Genomic DNA, 18241 nt, shown 5'->3' on the forward strand with positions numbered 1-18241 from the left:
TAGAGCTTCACTTTTCCCACATATTTTCATATTACAGCCGTATTCCAAAATGGATTAGATTAATTTATTTCCTCAAAACTACACGCAATCTCCTAATGATAATGAGAAAAAAGATTTTTTGAAATTGTTGCAAATTTATTAAAAATTAAAAAAAACTGAAGAATTACATGTACATTAGTAATGATAGCCTTTGCTGTGAAGCTTTAAATTGAGCTCAGGTCCATTGGTCCATTGTCCACTGATCACTCTTGAGATGTTTCAGCAGCTTAATTAGAGTTCACCTGTGGGAAATTCAGGACACAATTTGAAAGACATACACCTGCCTGTCTAAGGTGCCAGGGTTGACAGTGCATGCAATCTAATTATTATTTTTATTATTATTACCACTTTAATTATTTTAATTATTTTATTTATTTTTAATTATTTTATTTGAGCTACTCCTCCTAAAATGTTTTTTTTTGCAAGTATTTTGACCACATGCAGACCCCATAAGCAACTATCTTCTGTTTTTTTGAACTTTACCCTCCTCACTCTTGCATAACATTGGTGTCACTTTAACAGGCGGGTGTATCAGACCTGTGTTCCATCCAAAAACACAGAAGGTCTAAATCTGTGCTCCTCCTTCAGCTCTTTGGCCTATTTCTGGATCAGTCATTAACAGACGTCCCAGCTTGGTCATGATGCAACTGTCTGGGTGCTTTTCAAGAGTCATTTATTAAACCGTCTGCTTTATCAATTCACAATTTACTTGTTACTACAGTACATACTGAAAGCCAAATCTCTGTCTATGATTAAAGGGATAGTGCACTCACAATTAAAAATTCTGTCATCATTTGCTCACCTTAGACTTCTTTCTAACGTTTACAACTTTCTTTCTTCTGAAAAACACAAAAGAAGATATTTTGAAGAATGATGAAAACCTGTAACCGTTGACTTCCATAGTATTTGTCTTTCCTACTATGGAAGATGAGGGTTTTTAGCTTTCTTTGAAATACCCTTATTAGTTTGTGTTCAACCAAAGAAAGAAACTCTTAATAATTTCTAATCACTTGAGGGTGAGTAAATAGTGAGTATATTAAATATTTTGGGTGTAAACAATCCATTTAAGCTTCAATCTTTGACCATTAATAAACCAACATTATTCAGGAGCCAGATTAAAAACTTCCCCAACCAATGTTTGACGGCAACCCCTCTCCAAAAGCGTTTATCTGTAAAGACAGGGGAATCATTAAATAACCTGAATCCAGTCCAAGAGACGGGTTAATTATTCAAAACACATGCATGCCGCCCGCTTTAAAAGTTCAACTTTAGGGTCAGTACTGAAGTGTGTGTGAGGAAAGCTCTTGCAGTCATGGCTAAACTGGTGGAGTGTGTACCTAATTTCTCAGAGGGACGTAACAAGGAGGTAAGATTAACATTGATGTACTGTATATTTGCACAACTGACAAAACTAATTGGCCATTAATATAAACAACAACAGTGTTTTGAGGAAAATATACTTGTTAAAACAGCAAGATATCATATGTTGTCATATATTTCATATCATTATCGTCACTGTGTAAACAGCAAATGCATATATTGTGATGTTGTGCATTTTAAAAGCATAGTTCCCTCAAAAATGTACCATTTACGCACACTCAAGTGTTTTTCGGTTCCACTTTATATTAAGTTGTCTTTACTAATATGGACTTACACTGAAATTAATCATTTGTTACAGTGTACTTATTGTGTAAATACATGTTTTTACAATGTACTTAAGATTGATTAAATAACTATTACATCTGTAATTAAATTTTAAATTATACTGTTACACCTTAACCTATCACTAAACCTAGCCATACTACCAAACCTGTCCAGAACGTGATCTGTATCCCACGTCAATATACTATAAACAAAGTAAGTACATTGTATTTATTTTTTGATGTAAGTGCCTAGAAGTTAAGGCCACTTATAAAGTGGGAACTTTTTATGAATTTCCTTCTTCTGTTGAACACAAAATAAAATATTCTGAAGAATGTTGGGAAAACACACTTTAATAAAACAATACCATGAACATAAGTTTTTTTTTTCCAGTATTCTTCAAAATATCTTCCTTTGTGTTCAACAGAAGAATGAAATTCAAACAGGAAGTTTTAGAGGAAGAAAAAATGATGACTGAATTTTCATTTTTGGGTGAATTTTCAGCCAATTTTAAATATTCAGCCTTCAGGACTTGCAAATGTACTGCGTTAGGAAAACATGCAAATAGAAAAACACTAAGAAACTGAGAAAACATCACTTTTCAATACATGCAAATACAGAAACATGCTGCAAATAGTGCAGATCAAAACAGAAAAGGTGACAAACATGGCTGCTTCCTGTTTAGAGTCATCTGTGTTGTAGTAGATCTTAGAGGTCAGATTTTGGTTTATTTTAACATCCGAATCATATCATTTATTGTTGTTTGAATATTTTTAGCTCAAGTAATCGGATGAATTGTCAATTAATGTTAAATGAAATGCTATGCTAGCACTACGAGTTAGCAAGATTTTCTCTCAGAACTAAAACATACAAACAACAAAAAAGTACAACTAGGATAAGCAAAAATCTTCATTTAGTGGAGAGGAAGGGAGTAATATCTAATGTAAACAAAGGATAGGAGGGAAACGAGCTTTCCCGCACTTTCACTCCATGCGGTGTGGAGGCAAATATCTGACTGTGTGTTTACACCCAGTGTTTGTATTGTCCTTATGTGGAGACATCAAAGTGTCTGAGGTATCTTAAACCTTACAACAGGTTTTGTGAATAAATGACTTTTAAAACTCAGATTTACTACGTTAAAATTGTTGAGGATGTTAAGATTGCTTTTTTTCCATTACCATGATGTACACAGTAAATTATTTTGTCCTTTGGGAACTGATTGGATCATAGGAAGATAGCCGTTACTAACAAAATGGAGGAAGAAGTTTTTGAGAATTACTGTCCACAGGAATCACCGTCAGGACCCTCTGGTTTTCAGATGCCTGATAATTACGTGGCAGAGCTCAATTTTACAGATGTCGGATCAAGATAAATTTAAGCCACAGATATGAGGCAAAAAACACTCGGTATAGCCCCACCCTAAATGACTCATAGCCTCCCCTAAAATGAATGATAGCTCCCCCAAGGACTGATAGTCCTGCTCTAAATGACTGATCTGGTAGCCCACCTTATATTACTGATATCTCGACCACAAAAGACTGATAGCCCCACCCAATAAGACTGATATCAGTGCTCTAAATAACTGATATCCCCACCCCAAATGATTGGTAGTCCCACCCCAAAGGACTGATTGTCCCGCCCTAAATGACTGATCTGATAGCCCATCCTAAAGGATGAATTATACTTCTTTGTCAAACACAGGTGCGTGGATGCATAGCCATCGCCGTTGGGAACGCTGACGTGTGCCTCCCAAAAAATGTAACGCATAGCGCAAGCTCTGTCATTGGTCGGCTTGGTAGCACTGACGAGTGTGAGTGGGGGTGAGAGCCGTGCAAGCCCGATGCAGCAAGTGTTTACAAGTGTCGAGTCCCGTGAAGGAGCTCTGGATGGAAACTGTTGTTCTGTGTTTACCTTATGATTAAAGTTGTTGCACGTCCACCAGTTTCCACCTCTGAATGAGCGAGTTTGAGCCACTTGTACATTAAGGTAGCGTTTAAAATAAAACAAAACACCAGCAAAGAAACTCGACACAGAGGAACATGAACACCTACTGCCAGCTTGTGTTTCGGAAGTGCTATTGCAGAGGAACACAAACAGCGCGCAGAAGTGGGTCACGCCAATCACTTGAAGCAGAAGTATAAACCAGGCTTAAATGACTGATAACTCCACCCCAAACGAATGATAGCCCTGCCCAAAAGGACTGATAGTCCCGCCCCAAAGGACTGATAGCTCCGCCCTAAAGGTATTCCATGTGACCAGAAGTGAAGAAAAGTCGTTTTGAGGGGTAGGGAAGGTTATGGTGTTGAATTAAAGATTATGAGGGCAAATTAATTTGTACAAAATAATGAAGTGCACAGATTTATACATATACATAATATACGTTTATAATATACATAAAATAAGAAGAGAACATTTTTTGATTTCATGTCAACTTTAAATCAATGTACTCAATCTAATCCAATTTTAGATTCTTCTCAAATGTTGTGTTTCTGTTTGATCACACAAAAGGCACTGATGTAGCCTACTGAGCTTTTAAATCTTGTTCATATGTATTAAATCCAGGTTATTGACGCCATAGCTAATGCCATCTCTGCCACCGAGGGCTGCAGTTTACTGGACGTTGATCCGGGATCATCAACCAACAGGACTGTGTACACTTTTGTGGGCTCTCCCACGACTGTAATCGAGGGGGCTCTGAACGCGGCCCGTGTCGCTTTTAAACTTATAGACATGACCAAACACTCAGGTACAAACTGAGGAGATGTAGCATGTGTTACAGTATTAGACTCCAAATGAGTTTTTTTTGTAATGATGTTATTTTGTTGAACAGGGGAACATCCTCGGACAGGTGCGATGGACGTGTGTCCCTTCATACCGGTGCAGAACGTCACCATGGAGGAGTGTGTACAGTGTGCCAATGAATTTGGCCAGAGGTTGGCAGACATGCTGCATGTGCCAGGTGGGTTTGTATGAGCTACTAGTTTCCAACATTCTTCGAAATATCTTCTTTTGCATTCAACAGAAAAAAATAATCTGGATCAAGTGGAGGACAGATTGTTAATTTTTGAGTGAACTATCCCTTTAACCCCCCTTCTTGTCTTGCAGTCTATCTTTATGGAGAGGCAGCTAGAAAAGAGAGCAGAAGGTCACTTCCGTCCGTCCGTGCAGGAGAATATGAGGCATTACCAGATAAGGTCAAATCTCACGTCACGTTATTTCTGAAATTATACTTCTTAAGTCTCGTTTATTCTCACGTGTCAAGTGCAAGTGGTTGGCTCGCCGGATACTTATTGGTTGAATCCAATATCGCCCCTATACCCTTAAATAGTGCACTATGTAGTAGTGTCTGAAACCACAGTGGACATTTTGAAGTGTACTCAATCAGTCCCACAAAACATCACCAAAAATTTATACACAACCCGCTTCTGACCACAAGAAGGCATCTACAGCAGAATCCTATTTGGTGTAAGTTTCAAAATAAAACATTATTTAATTAAAGTAACATCTGTATACATGACAGAGATCAAAAATACTTTGTTTCATTACATTATTAAGTGTTAAAAACTATCAGTGCCTGAATAAGAACTTGAAAATCTAATCCATCTGAAGGATTTATCCATCCTCGACGCACAAAAATGACAATCCGTTCAGTGTTTGTATTCACTTGTTTGTTTTCTTTGTACTCCTTTAAGTGGACTTTATTAGTGGACTAATGTGGGGAATTGTAATGTGAATTGGGACACTGACTACGCAGGTGTGGATCCAAATGCAGGGTTTATTATATAGAGATGGTTAGGCAAGCAACAGTCAACACTGGGGCAAACAGATGTTTGTAGGCATATCCAGAATCCTAGTCAATAGACAGGCAGATGGTCAGTACAGGCAGGCAGCAGACAACGTAAACAAACAAAACAAAGCGAGGGTTAAAAACACGGCAAGACAAGGCAAGGAAAACACGTCGTAATGTTCACAAACTGTTCAACAAGACTCAGCTCTGAAGTGTGTGTGGGTGCTGTATAAATAGTCCTAGAAATCAGTTCATGAGTAGCTTCAGCTGTGTCCGTCTGCAATCATGGGGATCTAGGCCAGGTGTGTGCGTGGTGCATGACTGGATCTTGTAGTCCATTTAATGGCGGATTTGTAGTTCTATGCAATACTGGGTGTTTACCAGCAATCTGCACAGGCTGTATAGCTGGAGATAGTGACAGGAATAGTGAATGAGGGTATTGCGGTTTACCTGACACAGAATTATTAATTGGGCTTTACACCTATAACTGGGAGCATCTAAAAGTATCCCCAAATTTGGGTCAGAACTCTTTGTCAATAACCTAACTGAGAATAAACTTATCATATAAATATAAATAGCTCTTATATAGCGGGAAAAATAAGTATTGAACACGTCACCATTTTCCTCAGAAGACATATTTTTAAAGGTGCTGTTGACCAGATGTTAACAACCAAAGAAATCCATATATGCAAAGAAAACAAATCTAATTAGGGTAAAAACGAACTTATGTGTAATAAAATAAAATGACACAGGGGAAAAGTATTGAACACTTGAAAAAAGGGAGGTGTAGAATGGCAGTGAAAGCCCAGACAGCTGCTGAAATCTCCCAGGAGTTATTCAGCAACCCTCTGCTCTTCGTGATTGTAAATTAATGTTCGCTGCTTCAGTCCAACATCTACATTATTAAGATGATAAAGGTGAAACCAGAGTGGAAATTTCAGCAGGACAATGATCCAAAACACAGCCAAGGAAACTCTCAAATGCTTTCAGAGAAAGAAAATCAAGCTGTAGAATGGCTCGGCCAATAACCTGACCTGAATCCAATATAAAATACAAATTTAAAATCAGATTTGATAAACGAGACCCACAGAACTATCAAGATTTTCAAACTCTGTTGAAGTCTGTGAAAAACTCACACCTGAGCAATTTGTGTGACTTCATTGTACATATGAGAAACGTCTTTAAGCTGCCATCACCAAAAAAGCCTTTTATATACATTTCAGTAGTCCTTTCTCCTTGTGTCATTGCTTTGTCATTACAGAAATAATTTTTCAGATTTTTTTTTATTTTTATGTTTGTATTGTTTGGGTTTTTACCAAAGTTTGGTTCAATTCCACATCAACAGCTCCTTTAAAAAATATTATTCCCAGGAAAAAAACATGACATGTTCAATACTTATTTCCCCCAGTGTATAAATAGCTCATAAAATATATATATATAAAATGTGTTTTTACTCCTGTAAAATAATTTATGACTAAGCAGTAATTATTTTAACAGACCTGCACTGTGAAGAAAAAAATATTAGTGAATTAACAATTTTTCATGTCTTGCGATTCATGTTTTCCATGTTTCATGTGATTTATGAATTGTATTATGGGACCTTAGTCTTTCCTCCAACAACTTTTAACGTTGAAAAGTTTCAAAAAGTTTTCTTTTATTGATATTTTTAATAGTTTGAAGTGATAAATTTCCTAGTATTTTGTAATTTCCAGTATTTTGATTACTGCTCTAAAATATATTCTTTTTTAAATATCTGGGTAAAAAAACAAACACTTTTTTCCCGTTATTTTAGGAAACATTTATAATATTTCGGAACAGTAAACCAGTTAGGCTAAATAATTCAAATAAACGATTGTCTTCATTAGTTTCAAAAACAGATTTTTTTTTTACAAATTAAAGCGTCATCTTTGATATCTTTTCTGCTGGAAAAACTATTTTACTATAAAAAGTAAATAAAAATGTGTTATTATATTAAAATATATTACGGTATAGCAGACAATTTTGACGATTTTAAAACCTTAACTGAACCGTCCAAACCGTGGTATACCTTGAAAACAGTTATCATCCCATGTCTAGTTGGTATTGCAAATTACAATACAAAAACCTGCTAATAAACTGACGTGATCATCTATGAATAATTTATTATACAATATATTGTTTCAAACTACTAAAATCTCTAAAAAAAAGTCACTTTGCTAAACTGCACGAATAAATTTTCAACATCAAACGTCAACAGAGCAGAGAATAATGGTCCGATAATATAATTTTACCCATGAATAAAAAAAAAAAAAAAAAAAAACTGTTAATAACAAAATACAGAACATGTAAATTAATGGACATCATTTACATTATGAGGCCTAATTTGTGAGGAACAAAGAAATATGTTAACACCTCTTTTGTTCTTTGTCCCTCAGTTGAAAAAGAGCGAATGGGCTCCTGAATTCGGCCCAGCCACCTTTGTCCCTTCATGGGGCGCAACAGTCACCGGTGCCCGAAAGTTCCTTGTCGCCTACAACGTGAATCTGCTGAGCACGAAGGAACAGGCTCACAGAATCGCATTGGACATCAGAGAACAGGGCCGCAGTAAAGATCAAGTATGTCTTTGTCTGACGTCACTGTATTGGTTTCGGTTTTCACTGCGCGTCAAATCTAGAACTTGAGAATCAAGGCAATCTGACCTAATTATACATATCACTTCCTTGAGGGTTTTCCCTATGTTCTGATCCCTGATGATTCAATCAAAGTGTTTCTGAATGTTGCTGGAGTATAGCCCGGGCTTCTCAAGAAAGTTCAAGGGATGGGATGGTACCTGGAAGAGTCCAATTTGGCGCAAGTGTCCACCAATATCCTGGACTTTGAGCTGACGCCAATGCACACGGTGTATGAAGAGATCTGTAGAGACGCCAAGGTGAGTCAAATTTAAATCTGAATTGGCATATCAGGAATCAGTCTCATGCTCCCCGCTCCTCCATGATTGCCGCAGCATCTGCTCAGGATATGGCCTGGTCTAGCATTATGGATACCTTGGCATGATTTCTTCACAGGTCTTTGATCGCATCAATGGCCCTGCACAATCTCTAGAGGCCTCAGGATGAAGATCCCCAGGTGGAAATGGAGAATAAAGAAAATAATTAGCGTGGCTGCTGTTCATAGTGTATTTAAACACGAGATGCAAAAATTAAGTGCTATGAATGATACTAGTAGTAATATAAACAAACATAGAAACAATGATGTAAAGCATATGCGTATTTGAATGTAATCATGAATGTGCGCAATATACTGACACTGAGGAGAAGAAACAGAGTCAGATTGATCAACAGGATGTCTGTTCATGTGCAGGACTTAAACCTTCCAGTGGTGGGATCTCAGATTGTTGGTCTGATCCCGCTGAAGGCCATGCTGGATTGCGCTGACTTCTACATTAAAAGAGAAAAGCTGTTTGTTGTGGAAGAGGAGCACAAAATACGACTGGTGAGTTCAAATTAAAGGGTAAGTTCACACAGAAAATGAAAAAAATGCTGGGTTCCACACAATTCATTTGTATGTAACATGACGGAATTAAGTTAACTTGTTTATTATAATAATAATTATTATTATTATTATAGTACTAATTATAGTAATAATTTAAGTGAATTGAACATAAAAAAATAAAATAAAATAAACAAACACACAAAAAAACTCTCAAGAATTGTGTGATTTCAGCTTATTTTTATGAACTTTGAGAGCTCCCTCTTCCTCCATTGACAATAATGGTCTTGAGCAGGGGTGTCCAAACTCGGTCCTGGAGGGCCGGTGTCCTGCATATTTTAGTTCCAACCCCAATTAAACACACCTGAATCAGGTAATCTACTCTTTCTAGGTATACTAGAAACCTCTAGGCAGGTGTGTTAAAGGAAGTTGGAGCTACTCTGCAGGACACCGGCCCTCCATAACCGAGTTTGGACACCCCTGGTCTAGTTCAAAAATGCCCCAAAACATCCTCAAAACAGTCCATTCATCTTCATTGGTTCAATCAGAATATTATCAAGCTCTGGGAATATGTTTGTGTGCACATGAATTGTATACGTCACTGCACAGTGCTCAATATGTATCACTGCTTAATGTGCGCAATATACTGACACTGAAAAGACAGAAGCTGTCAAATAAAATTGTTATTTTTACTTTAAGTTTGCATGAAAAAAATATTGTCACTTGATAATATTTAGTTGAATCACCTAACACACTTGGTCTGTTTTTCAGGATGTTTTTTTGCCATTTTTCTGGACTTCTCAGGACCATTGTTGTCTATGGAGGATAAGGGAGCACTCAAAATTCAGTTCACAAAATATTTTAATTTACGTAATATCTTAAATTAGAAGCAAGTAATTATTAATAGAATTTTTATTTTTAGGTAAACTATTACTTTAACTGTCAAATATTCAATAGAGTAAATCAAAAGAGCTTATTTCTTTCTTGTTACACCTTGTGTGGCTCGGAGGATGAAAAGGGCTAAACATAATTATGACAACCCAATTTTTTTTAATTGCCCTGAGACAGTAGCTGCTATGCATCTGACGTGGCAAAAAGTGGTTTGCTTGATTTACAATGATAGAGATAAGAAAGAAAAAATAAGAATAAAAGAAGCAAATTGTAATAAACCTTACAGAGGAAAGGAAATTAAGCAGTGCCAAATCCAGAGAACATAAATTAAACATGCTAACTAAACCTTCCCCACATCTGTTAACATTATTGTTTTGTCAGGTTATCAGCAAACTAGGACTCGACTCTTTGGGGCCTTTTGATCCAAAGGAGAGAATTATAGAGTAAGTCCTAAAGCATAAAATATCTGAATATGTGTTAATGAAATATTGTCAGAGTTTTTCTGATTGATGTCTAACAGGAGAACTCTGTCTAACTGGTTGATTTTGAGTCTAGGTATATGGTTCAAAACAATCAGGACGATGGCCGGCTTGTGTCTCTGTCTCTGCAGAAGTTTGTTCACAGCGTCGGGGCCAGAACAGCGGCTCCTGGTGGGGGGTCTGTTTCTGCTGCAATTGCTGCTATGGTAAACCAATGTTATAGTTGTAAGGTATATTCTAAAAAATGATTTAGAATATATAATGAATATTTTATTTTTAAATGACCTTTTTTGGGGGGTTGAATATTTTTGCTTACAATTCATTTCGTTTTTCACAATACAGTTTTTAGGTGTAAACTGGGGAAAAAGTACAGAACCAATTACTTTTTAATAGCTTCATAAAACAATTTTTTGTGTGTGGGAATACTAAATTTTTTGTGGTGTCTATTTTTTTAATAATTTGAAAACAGATATAGATTAATCACAAAATATACTGCTTTTATATACTGATTTATGTATGTTTACAAAATATAAAAACTTTATACACTGAAACAGTTAATATATTCCTACATTATACATATTGCAATGCATTTTATAAAAGTAAATATCATTTGCAATCTTTGAACGGTGATGAATGCATGCACTGTATATGTGTGATGCTGTCTTTATCTGTGTGATTGTAAGGGAGCAGCTCTGGGCTGTATGGTCGGTCAGATGACGTACGGAAAGAGACAGTTTGAGTCTCTGGATGGGGAGATGAGGAAACTCATCCCTCCTTTTCATGAAGCCATGAACGACTTATTATTAAAAGTGGACGCGGATTCAACTGCCTTTAACAGCTACATGGTACACAATCGCATATAAACAACATATTTGGAAACATTTTAATGTACTAGTAATTTAATCTCCCTCAGACTATCCAAGATTACTTATTTGGAAGATCAATCATCAATATTTTGAGCTGAAACTCTAATCTTTGATGATTACATAAATGTAAGTCTTGAGAGTCATTCAAAAAAAAAAAAAAAAAAAATTTATATATATATATATATATATATATATATATATATATATATATATATATATATATATATATATATATATAGGTGCTGTTACCTAGCTGGGGATTATTTTCAGGTGCTCTTTTATTGTTTTGATTGAGATACTAATGGTCCAATTTAATTCAACAGTTTATGCTAAGCTAAGCTAATTAATAAAGCTTTTTTTGAAGTTTTTGATTAAGATGCTAATGATCTAATTTAATGGAATGACCTATGCTAAGCTAAGTATCGAAACTCTTTTTAAATGTTTGATTGAGATGCTAATGGTCTAATCCGATGCAATGATTTAAGCTAAGCTAATTATTGAAACTTTTTTTGAAATTTTTTATTGAGATGCTAATGGTCCAATCCGAGTCAATGATTTATGCTGAACTAAACTAATTATCGATACTCTTCTTTTTCATTTTTTTATTGAGATGCTAATGTTCTGATCCGATTCAATTATCTCTGCAAAGCTATGCTAACTATCGAAACTCTTAAAAAAAAAAATTTCATTGAAATACTAATGGTCTAATCCGACGCAATGATTTATACTAAGCTAAGATAATTATCAAAACTCTTTTAGGAAATTTTTGATTGAGATGCTAACGGCCGAATCCGATTCAACGATTTATGCTAAGCTAACTATCAAAACTTTTGACATTTTTTTTGATTGAGATGCTAATGGTCTTATCTGTTGCATAGATTTATGTTAAGCTAAGCTATTTAACAAAACTCTTTTTTAAAATTTTTGATTGAGATACAAATGGTCAATCTGATACAATGATTTATACTAAGCTAAACTAATTATCAAAACTCTTTTTTTAAAATGTTTTATTGAGATGATATTGGTCCAATCTGAGTCAATGGATTATGCAAAGCTAATTATCGAAACCCTTTTTAAATTTATTTTGATTGAGCTGCTAATGGTCTAATATGATTCAGTGATTTATGCTAAGCTAAGCTAGAAGTATTCACGCCAGACTCAGAGATCAGCTGAATAAATTTAAAAAATATTAAAATTAAACTGTTTAACTCCAGATGATTTGTAAAATTAGTCTATTTCCAAAAAAAGTAAAGTCTTTCTTAAATGTTTACTGCAAAAAATAAAAAATAAATTCTTGGATGGCCTGAAGGAGAGCAATTAAACAACAAACCTTGATTTTTGGCTCAACCATTCCTTTTTAACTGGTAAATATTTTACTTATGTAACATATTTACTTGTGTAGTTGACAAGATCTTTTCTGTCATTACAGGCTGCTCTGAAAATGCCCAAAGGCACGACAGATGAAATCAAAAGGTAAAGTTTAACATTGCTATTGTGCTTACACAAAACAGAAGTCATCCATCAAACTAGACATAATACGTGAAGGAACATTCTGTGTCCTGTTAAACCAGTTTAAGGGTTCAGTTGATGTAAAAACACTCCATGCACCACTAAGAAATAAGAAAGACTGGCAAAGACTTGACATATATTTGCAGAGAAGCATCTGACTGATAAAACAAACACATTATGCAAGCGTTCAGTTAAACACAACACTGGTAAAAACAAATATGGATCAGTAGCTATACATTAACTCTGCTGTTTGTCAAAATCATATGAAAGTTCAGCACTGATTGGCTGTATGTTGTGTTTGTTTGTCAGGAGGGAGGAAGCCATGCAGGAGGGTCTGAAAGCAGCGGTTCGTGTTCCTCTGTCTCTGGCAGAGAGAATAAACACACTCTGGCCGCATATTAAAGAGATGGTCAAATATGGAAATGTGGCATGTAAATCAGACATTCAGGTGAGAGATGTTAAACTAGACCTTTTTTTTCTAAATAAATTAATGTTTACACTTTTTAAATAAATATATTTGAATTATCTGAAATATGTTATATACATACAGTGGGTAAAATAAGTATTGAACACAGCTTATTTCGGTGCAGTTGACTTATATATATATATATATATATATATATATATATATATATATATATATATATATATATATATATATATATATATTTTTTTTTTTTTTTTACGAGATGTCAGCAACAACTAAAGTAATCCATACATACAAAGAAAACAAATCTAATTAGTTTAGAATTGAAGTTATGTGTAATGAAATGAAATGACTAAGGAAAAAAGAATTGAACACATGAAGAAAGGAAGGTTTAGAAAGGCAGTGAACGCCCACCCAGCTAGAAGAGAACGTTCTCTCAACTTTAGCTAACATTCCCTACAGGTTGTGTCATTGTTATAAAGAAAACAAAACAATGAACAAGAACATTCTGGCAATATCTTGAAAATGTTGGTAAGGGACCAAATTAAACAATGTTCTCTTAGAAAACGTTTTCACACTGTTTCATAAAACCAAAGTAAGAACATTCTCACAGCCACATTAGAGAAATGTTTTAAGAACATCATCGAGATGTGAGATGTGGATTGTTCTTTGAAGAATGTTTTAGCAATAAGACATTTGAACAAAGCTAGCACATTTTATTTTATCTTTTGAAAACATTTTAAGGCCCAGTTTCACAAACATGGCTTAGAGTAAGTCAGGACTAGGCCTTAGTTAAATAAGGTTATTTAAGACACATTTATGAAAATGGCCTTAGAAAAATATTACTGGTGTGCACCTGGAGACAAAAAAATGACACTGACATATTTTAAGACATCTCACCGCAAGTTATTCTGAGTTGAGACAGCTCAAACATGAAATTTAATCCTGACTAGCCTTAAACCTTGTTTGTGAAACCGGGAGTAAGAGTATTGAAATGGCGCCAGATTAAACAATGTTCTCTTAGAAAACGTTTTCACGATGTTTTATAAAAACCAAAGTAACAACATTCTCACAGACACATTAGAGAAATGTTAAAAGAGCAAGATTTCTTTTTAATAACGAGACAGAAAGACAATTAACATAGTAATTTTTACCTGTACTAGTTAAAATATATAAAATGTCATGGTTAAAAACGTATTGCAGGCAAATAAGTAAAACCTAGTGGTTTAAAAAATAGTGGCAAAGCATACAGATTTAAAGTGACAATTAATTAGTAAAATTTGTATCAGTGTCAGCAGATTATTCTTGTTTTAAATATACCTGATTTTTAAAATTGTTTTCTTTTTATTTATTTCACTTGTTACACATGTTATACAATGAGCACATAGATGTAAGAAAATGCAGTGCTTTAAACTTTCTTTTTCACATTGCTACAGTAAAATTTCATTTGTTAAAAAGTTATAAAGAGTGTTTTGTGTCTGTTATATCGTTGCTGTACATTTTGGAAACAAAAAAGAAGACAAACAATGTTAAAAACAAACATGTATAATATTTAGAGAATATTGTCCTCACTTTTTAGAAGGCTTTCTGGGAACCAGAACAAAAAATCTGCTGAAAATGTTAAAGTTTAATATTTTAACAATAGTGCCATTACGCGGGATTAGAATGTTTTAGAGATCATTTACCTGTCTTTTAAGAGAATGTTCTGGGAAGTAAAATAAAACAATACCTTGAAATGTTATAATTATGTTAAAGTATAATGTTTTAACAATGTACCACTAAACAGGTTTAGAATGTTTCAGAGAATGTTTACCTATCTTTTAAAACAGTGGTCACCAAACTTGTTCGTAGAGGGTCGGTGTACTGCAGATTTTAGCTCCAACCTTAATCAAATGCACCTGAACAAGCTAATCAAGGTCTTACTAGGTATACTTGAAACACCCATGCAGGTATGTTAAGGCAAGTTGGAGCTAAACCTTGCAGGGACACCGGCCCTCTACGACCAAGATTGGCGACCCCTGATTTAAAAGAAAATTCTGTGAACTTAACTAAAACTAGCCCAAACAACGTAATCGCCAAATGTGGTTACACTATTTTAGAGAATGTTTTCTTATCTTTTGAAGACAGGGATCACTTGTTCCTGGAGGTCCGGTGTCCTGTAGATTTTAGCTCCAACCCTAATCAAACACACATGAACTAGCTAATCAAGGTCTTACTAGGTATACTTGAAACACCCAGGCAGGTGTGTTGAGGCAAGATGGAGCTAAACCCTGCAGGGACCCCTGTTTTAAGAGAATATTCTGGGACGTTAAATAAAACAATACGTTGAAACATTAGAGTATAATGTTGCAGCAATGTTACTTCGAAACGTATTTAGAATGTATTCAGAGAATGTTTTCCTACTATTCGCTTGTTAAGTGGTAACGTGTTTGTGATCATATCATATCAAAATCATAGTGTACACAACAATCTCTGGGCTTGCTGCATAACAAATACCAAAATTTTAACAATTCATAAAAAATGTATCACTTTCTGGCCATCGGATATTAGGCATGGACATATATACTGCGATCGGGATTTTCGAAAGTATTAAATCGCTTTGTAAACGTTTATTATTACCATTTTATGAGTCTCCCCATTCAGTTGAATAGAGCGCTTGGACACAGAAGCCGCTTCGCGTGACGTCACACTTAACAAGCGGATTAAAAAGACCATTCTGGGAACTTAAAGAAAACTACCAACTAATAATGTTATAAGAATGTTAGAATATAACGTTCTAAAATTGTTACCAGTGAATGTGGTTAGAATGTTTCTAGAAAATATTTTCCTATCTTTTACGAGAATTTTGTGGGAACTAAAACAAAACTACCCACAGAAACAGTAATGCAACATTGCTTGGTAATATTCTCAGAACATGTAGAGAACTAAACATTTCTAGCTGGGCAGACAACAGCTGAAATCTCTGAGTATTGCTTCAGCAATCCTCTGCCCTTGGTTTTTGTAAATTAATATTCGCTGCTTCAGTTCAACATCTACATAATCAGGATGATGAAGATGAATCCCGGTTGGACATTTCAGCAAGACAAGGATCCAAAACACAGCCAAAGAAACTCAAGTGATTTGAGAGAAAGAAAATAAAGCTGAAGAATGGCCCAACCAATAACCTGATCCGAATCCAATAGAAAATAAGGACTAAAGATCATAGCTGACAGAAGAAACCCACAGAAACATTAAGGTTTTTAGACTGTGTTGAAGCAATGCATGCATTTACTTGAATTCTTGACTCCTTGTATGATCAGGTAGCGGCTAAAGCTTTGGAAACAGCAGTGTATGGAGCTTATTTCAACGTCATTATAAACCTGAAGGACATCACAGACGCTTCATTCAGGGCCAGCGTGAGTATATCCGACATCTGTTCGATATCTAGGTCATGCTTCCCAAATGGTGTATTAGATATCCCACATGTTTTTTCCGCTTTAATAACCCACACGCTCAGTGATATGAAACCTCTTTTGAGGAACCAATAAATGTCAACGAGCAAATTGAGAAAATGTTTCTGGCACTCACGGTTGATTTTGTGGCTTGTTGATTTGTAGACTGAAGCAAAAGTTTCTGCGCTGTTGAAAAGCTCCAGAGAGAACGCCAACATAGCGCTGGAGACGGCAGACCAGAGGAAATGATGACACAGCCAGACTGTAACTCACAACACGTTGAATAAAGAATGAAATGAAGACATGCTAATGTGCAGTTTGTGTTATTTCTGCTACTAAACACTTTATTTTGACTTAAAGTAGCCGTGAAATCTACAGTACAAAAAGTTTTTTAGATGTTAGCATGAGTATGTTTATCTTAAAGGTGACCTATCATGCACCATATTACAATTTTAAAGTCTACAATTTAAAAATTTTTAAATCTCTGATGTCTATAGAGTGTCCATGTGATGTTTCAGCTCAAAATACCCCACAAATAATGCTTTATAACTCTTTGAATCAGCCCCTTTTAGGTTTTAATCCTAATTGTGCCATCTTGGTGACTGTCGCTTTAAATTTAAATGAGATTAAGCTCTTTTCGAAAGAGGGCAGCTCTACAAACACCTATGTTTCAGCATAGTGGAAGATTTAAAAACAAGACTAACGTTCTATGCTATTGAGAGAGAGATTGTCACTAATGGGCGTGGCTATCCCCCTCTGATGATGTGTACAAAGGGAGAATGTCAATCAAAGTGTTTTTGCAGACTACAAATTATGTCACAACTGTACATTTCAAAGCACTTCATTCACTGGACCTGTGAGTAAACCTTGTCAACCACCCAAAATACATTAGCATAACTAGCATTGAGTTTTACACTGTCAAAAATCACCCATATTTTCATTATAAAAGTAAAGATATTTTTGAACCAACCAGATTCACCCGTTAAGTGAACACATTAGGCCGAATTTAAATAAAGTCGAGTTTTATTTTTGTGCTTTTCCCCCTGATGATTCACCAGCAGGTGGTGCTGTGACTGACCCTCGCCATCATCTGTTGTTATTTATGCATCTATTTAAGCTTCACTGCTGGAAAAAGAGAGATAGTGTGAGCGGAGACATCTGTATCTGCAGTTGCTGCAGAACAGCTGTAGCAATAATGTCCTCAGTCATCATTCCTGCACATTCAACACCACTGAAACTTTACGCTGGCCTCACTCATTAATCAGCACCTTATTGTTCTGTTTTCTTGTGTACCCATTTCCAGATGTTTAGAGAGAAGATTGTTCTAGCCATAGTTTATATAGTTATCATATAATTAATTCACTAAATGACAGCAATTAAAACTTCACAAATGGTAATGTACACGAATTATCAAGAAATTTCTATATTATTGAATAATGTAACTGAAATAAATATGAAAAAAAGAATAAATATATATTTACAAGAGTCAAATCTGCAGTTTTCAAACAATTTTGGTTTGTCTATTTATTTACTTATGTAAATGTGAGATAGATAGATAGATAGATAGATAGAAAGATAGATAGACAGACAGACAGACAGACAGACAGACAGACAGACAGACAGACAGACAGACAGACAGACAGACAGACAGACAGACAGACAGACAGACAGACAGACAGACAGATAGATAGATAGATAGATAG

General features: G+C 35.2%; 1 protein-coding gene across 1 annotated transcript; it reads left to right on the plus strand.

Moving 5' to 3' along the window:
* Positions 1–1321: 1321 nt before the first annotated feature.
* On the plus strand, positions 1322–16841 carry ftcd (formimidoyltransferase cyclodeaminase). The gene is given in 14 exon segments (NM_201077.2): positions 1322–1405; positions 4243–4426; positions 4511–4639; positions 4786–4874; positions 7882–8061; positions 8238–8375; positions 8807–8938; positions 10208–10269; positions 10382–10511; positions 10989–11150; positions 12601–12644; positions 12990–13128; positions 16407–16502; positions 16704–16841. Coding segments are annotated over 14 exon segments (1623 nt in total). The 5' UTR covers positions 1322–1351; the 3' UTR covers positions 16788–16841.
* The last annotated feature ends 1400 nt before the right edge of the window (positions 16842–18241 follow it).

Source organism: Danio rerio, chromosome 22, assembly GCF_052040795.2.
Source record: "Danio rerio strain M-AB ecotype USA chromosome 22, GRCz13ab, whole genome shotgun sequence".
NCBI lineage: Eukaryota > Metazoa > Chordata > Actinopteri > Cypriniformes > Danionidae > Danio > Danio rerio.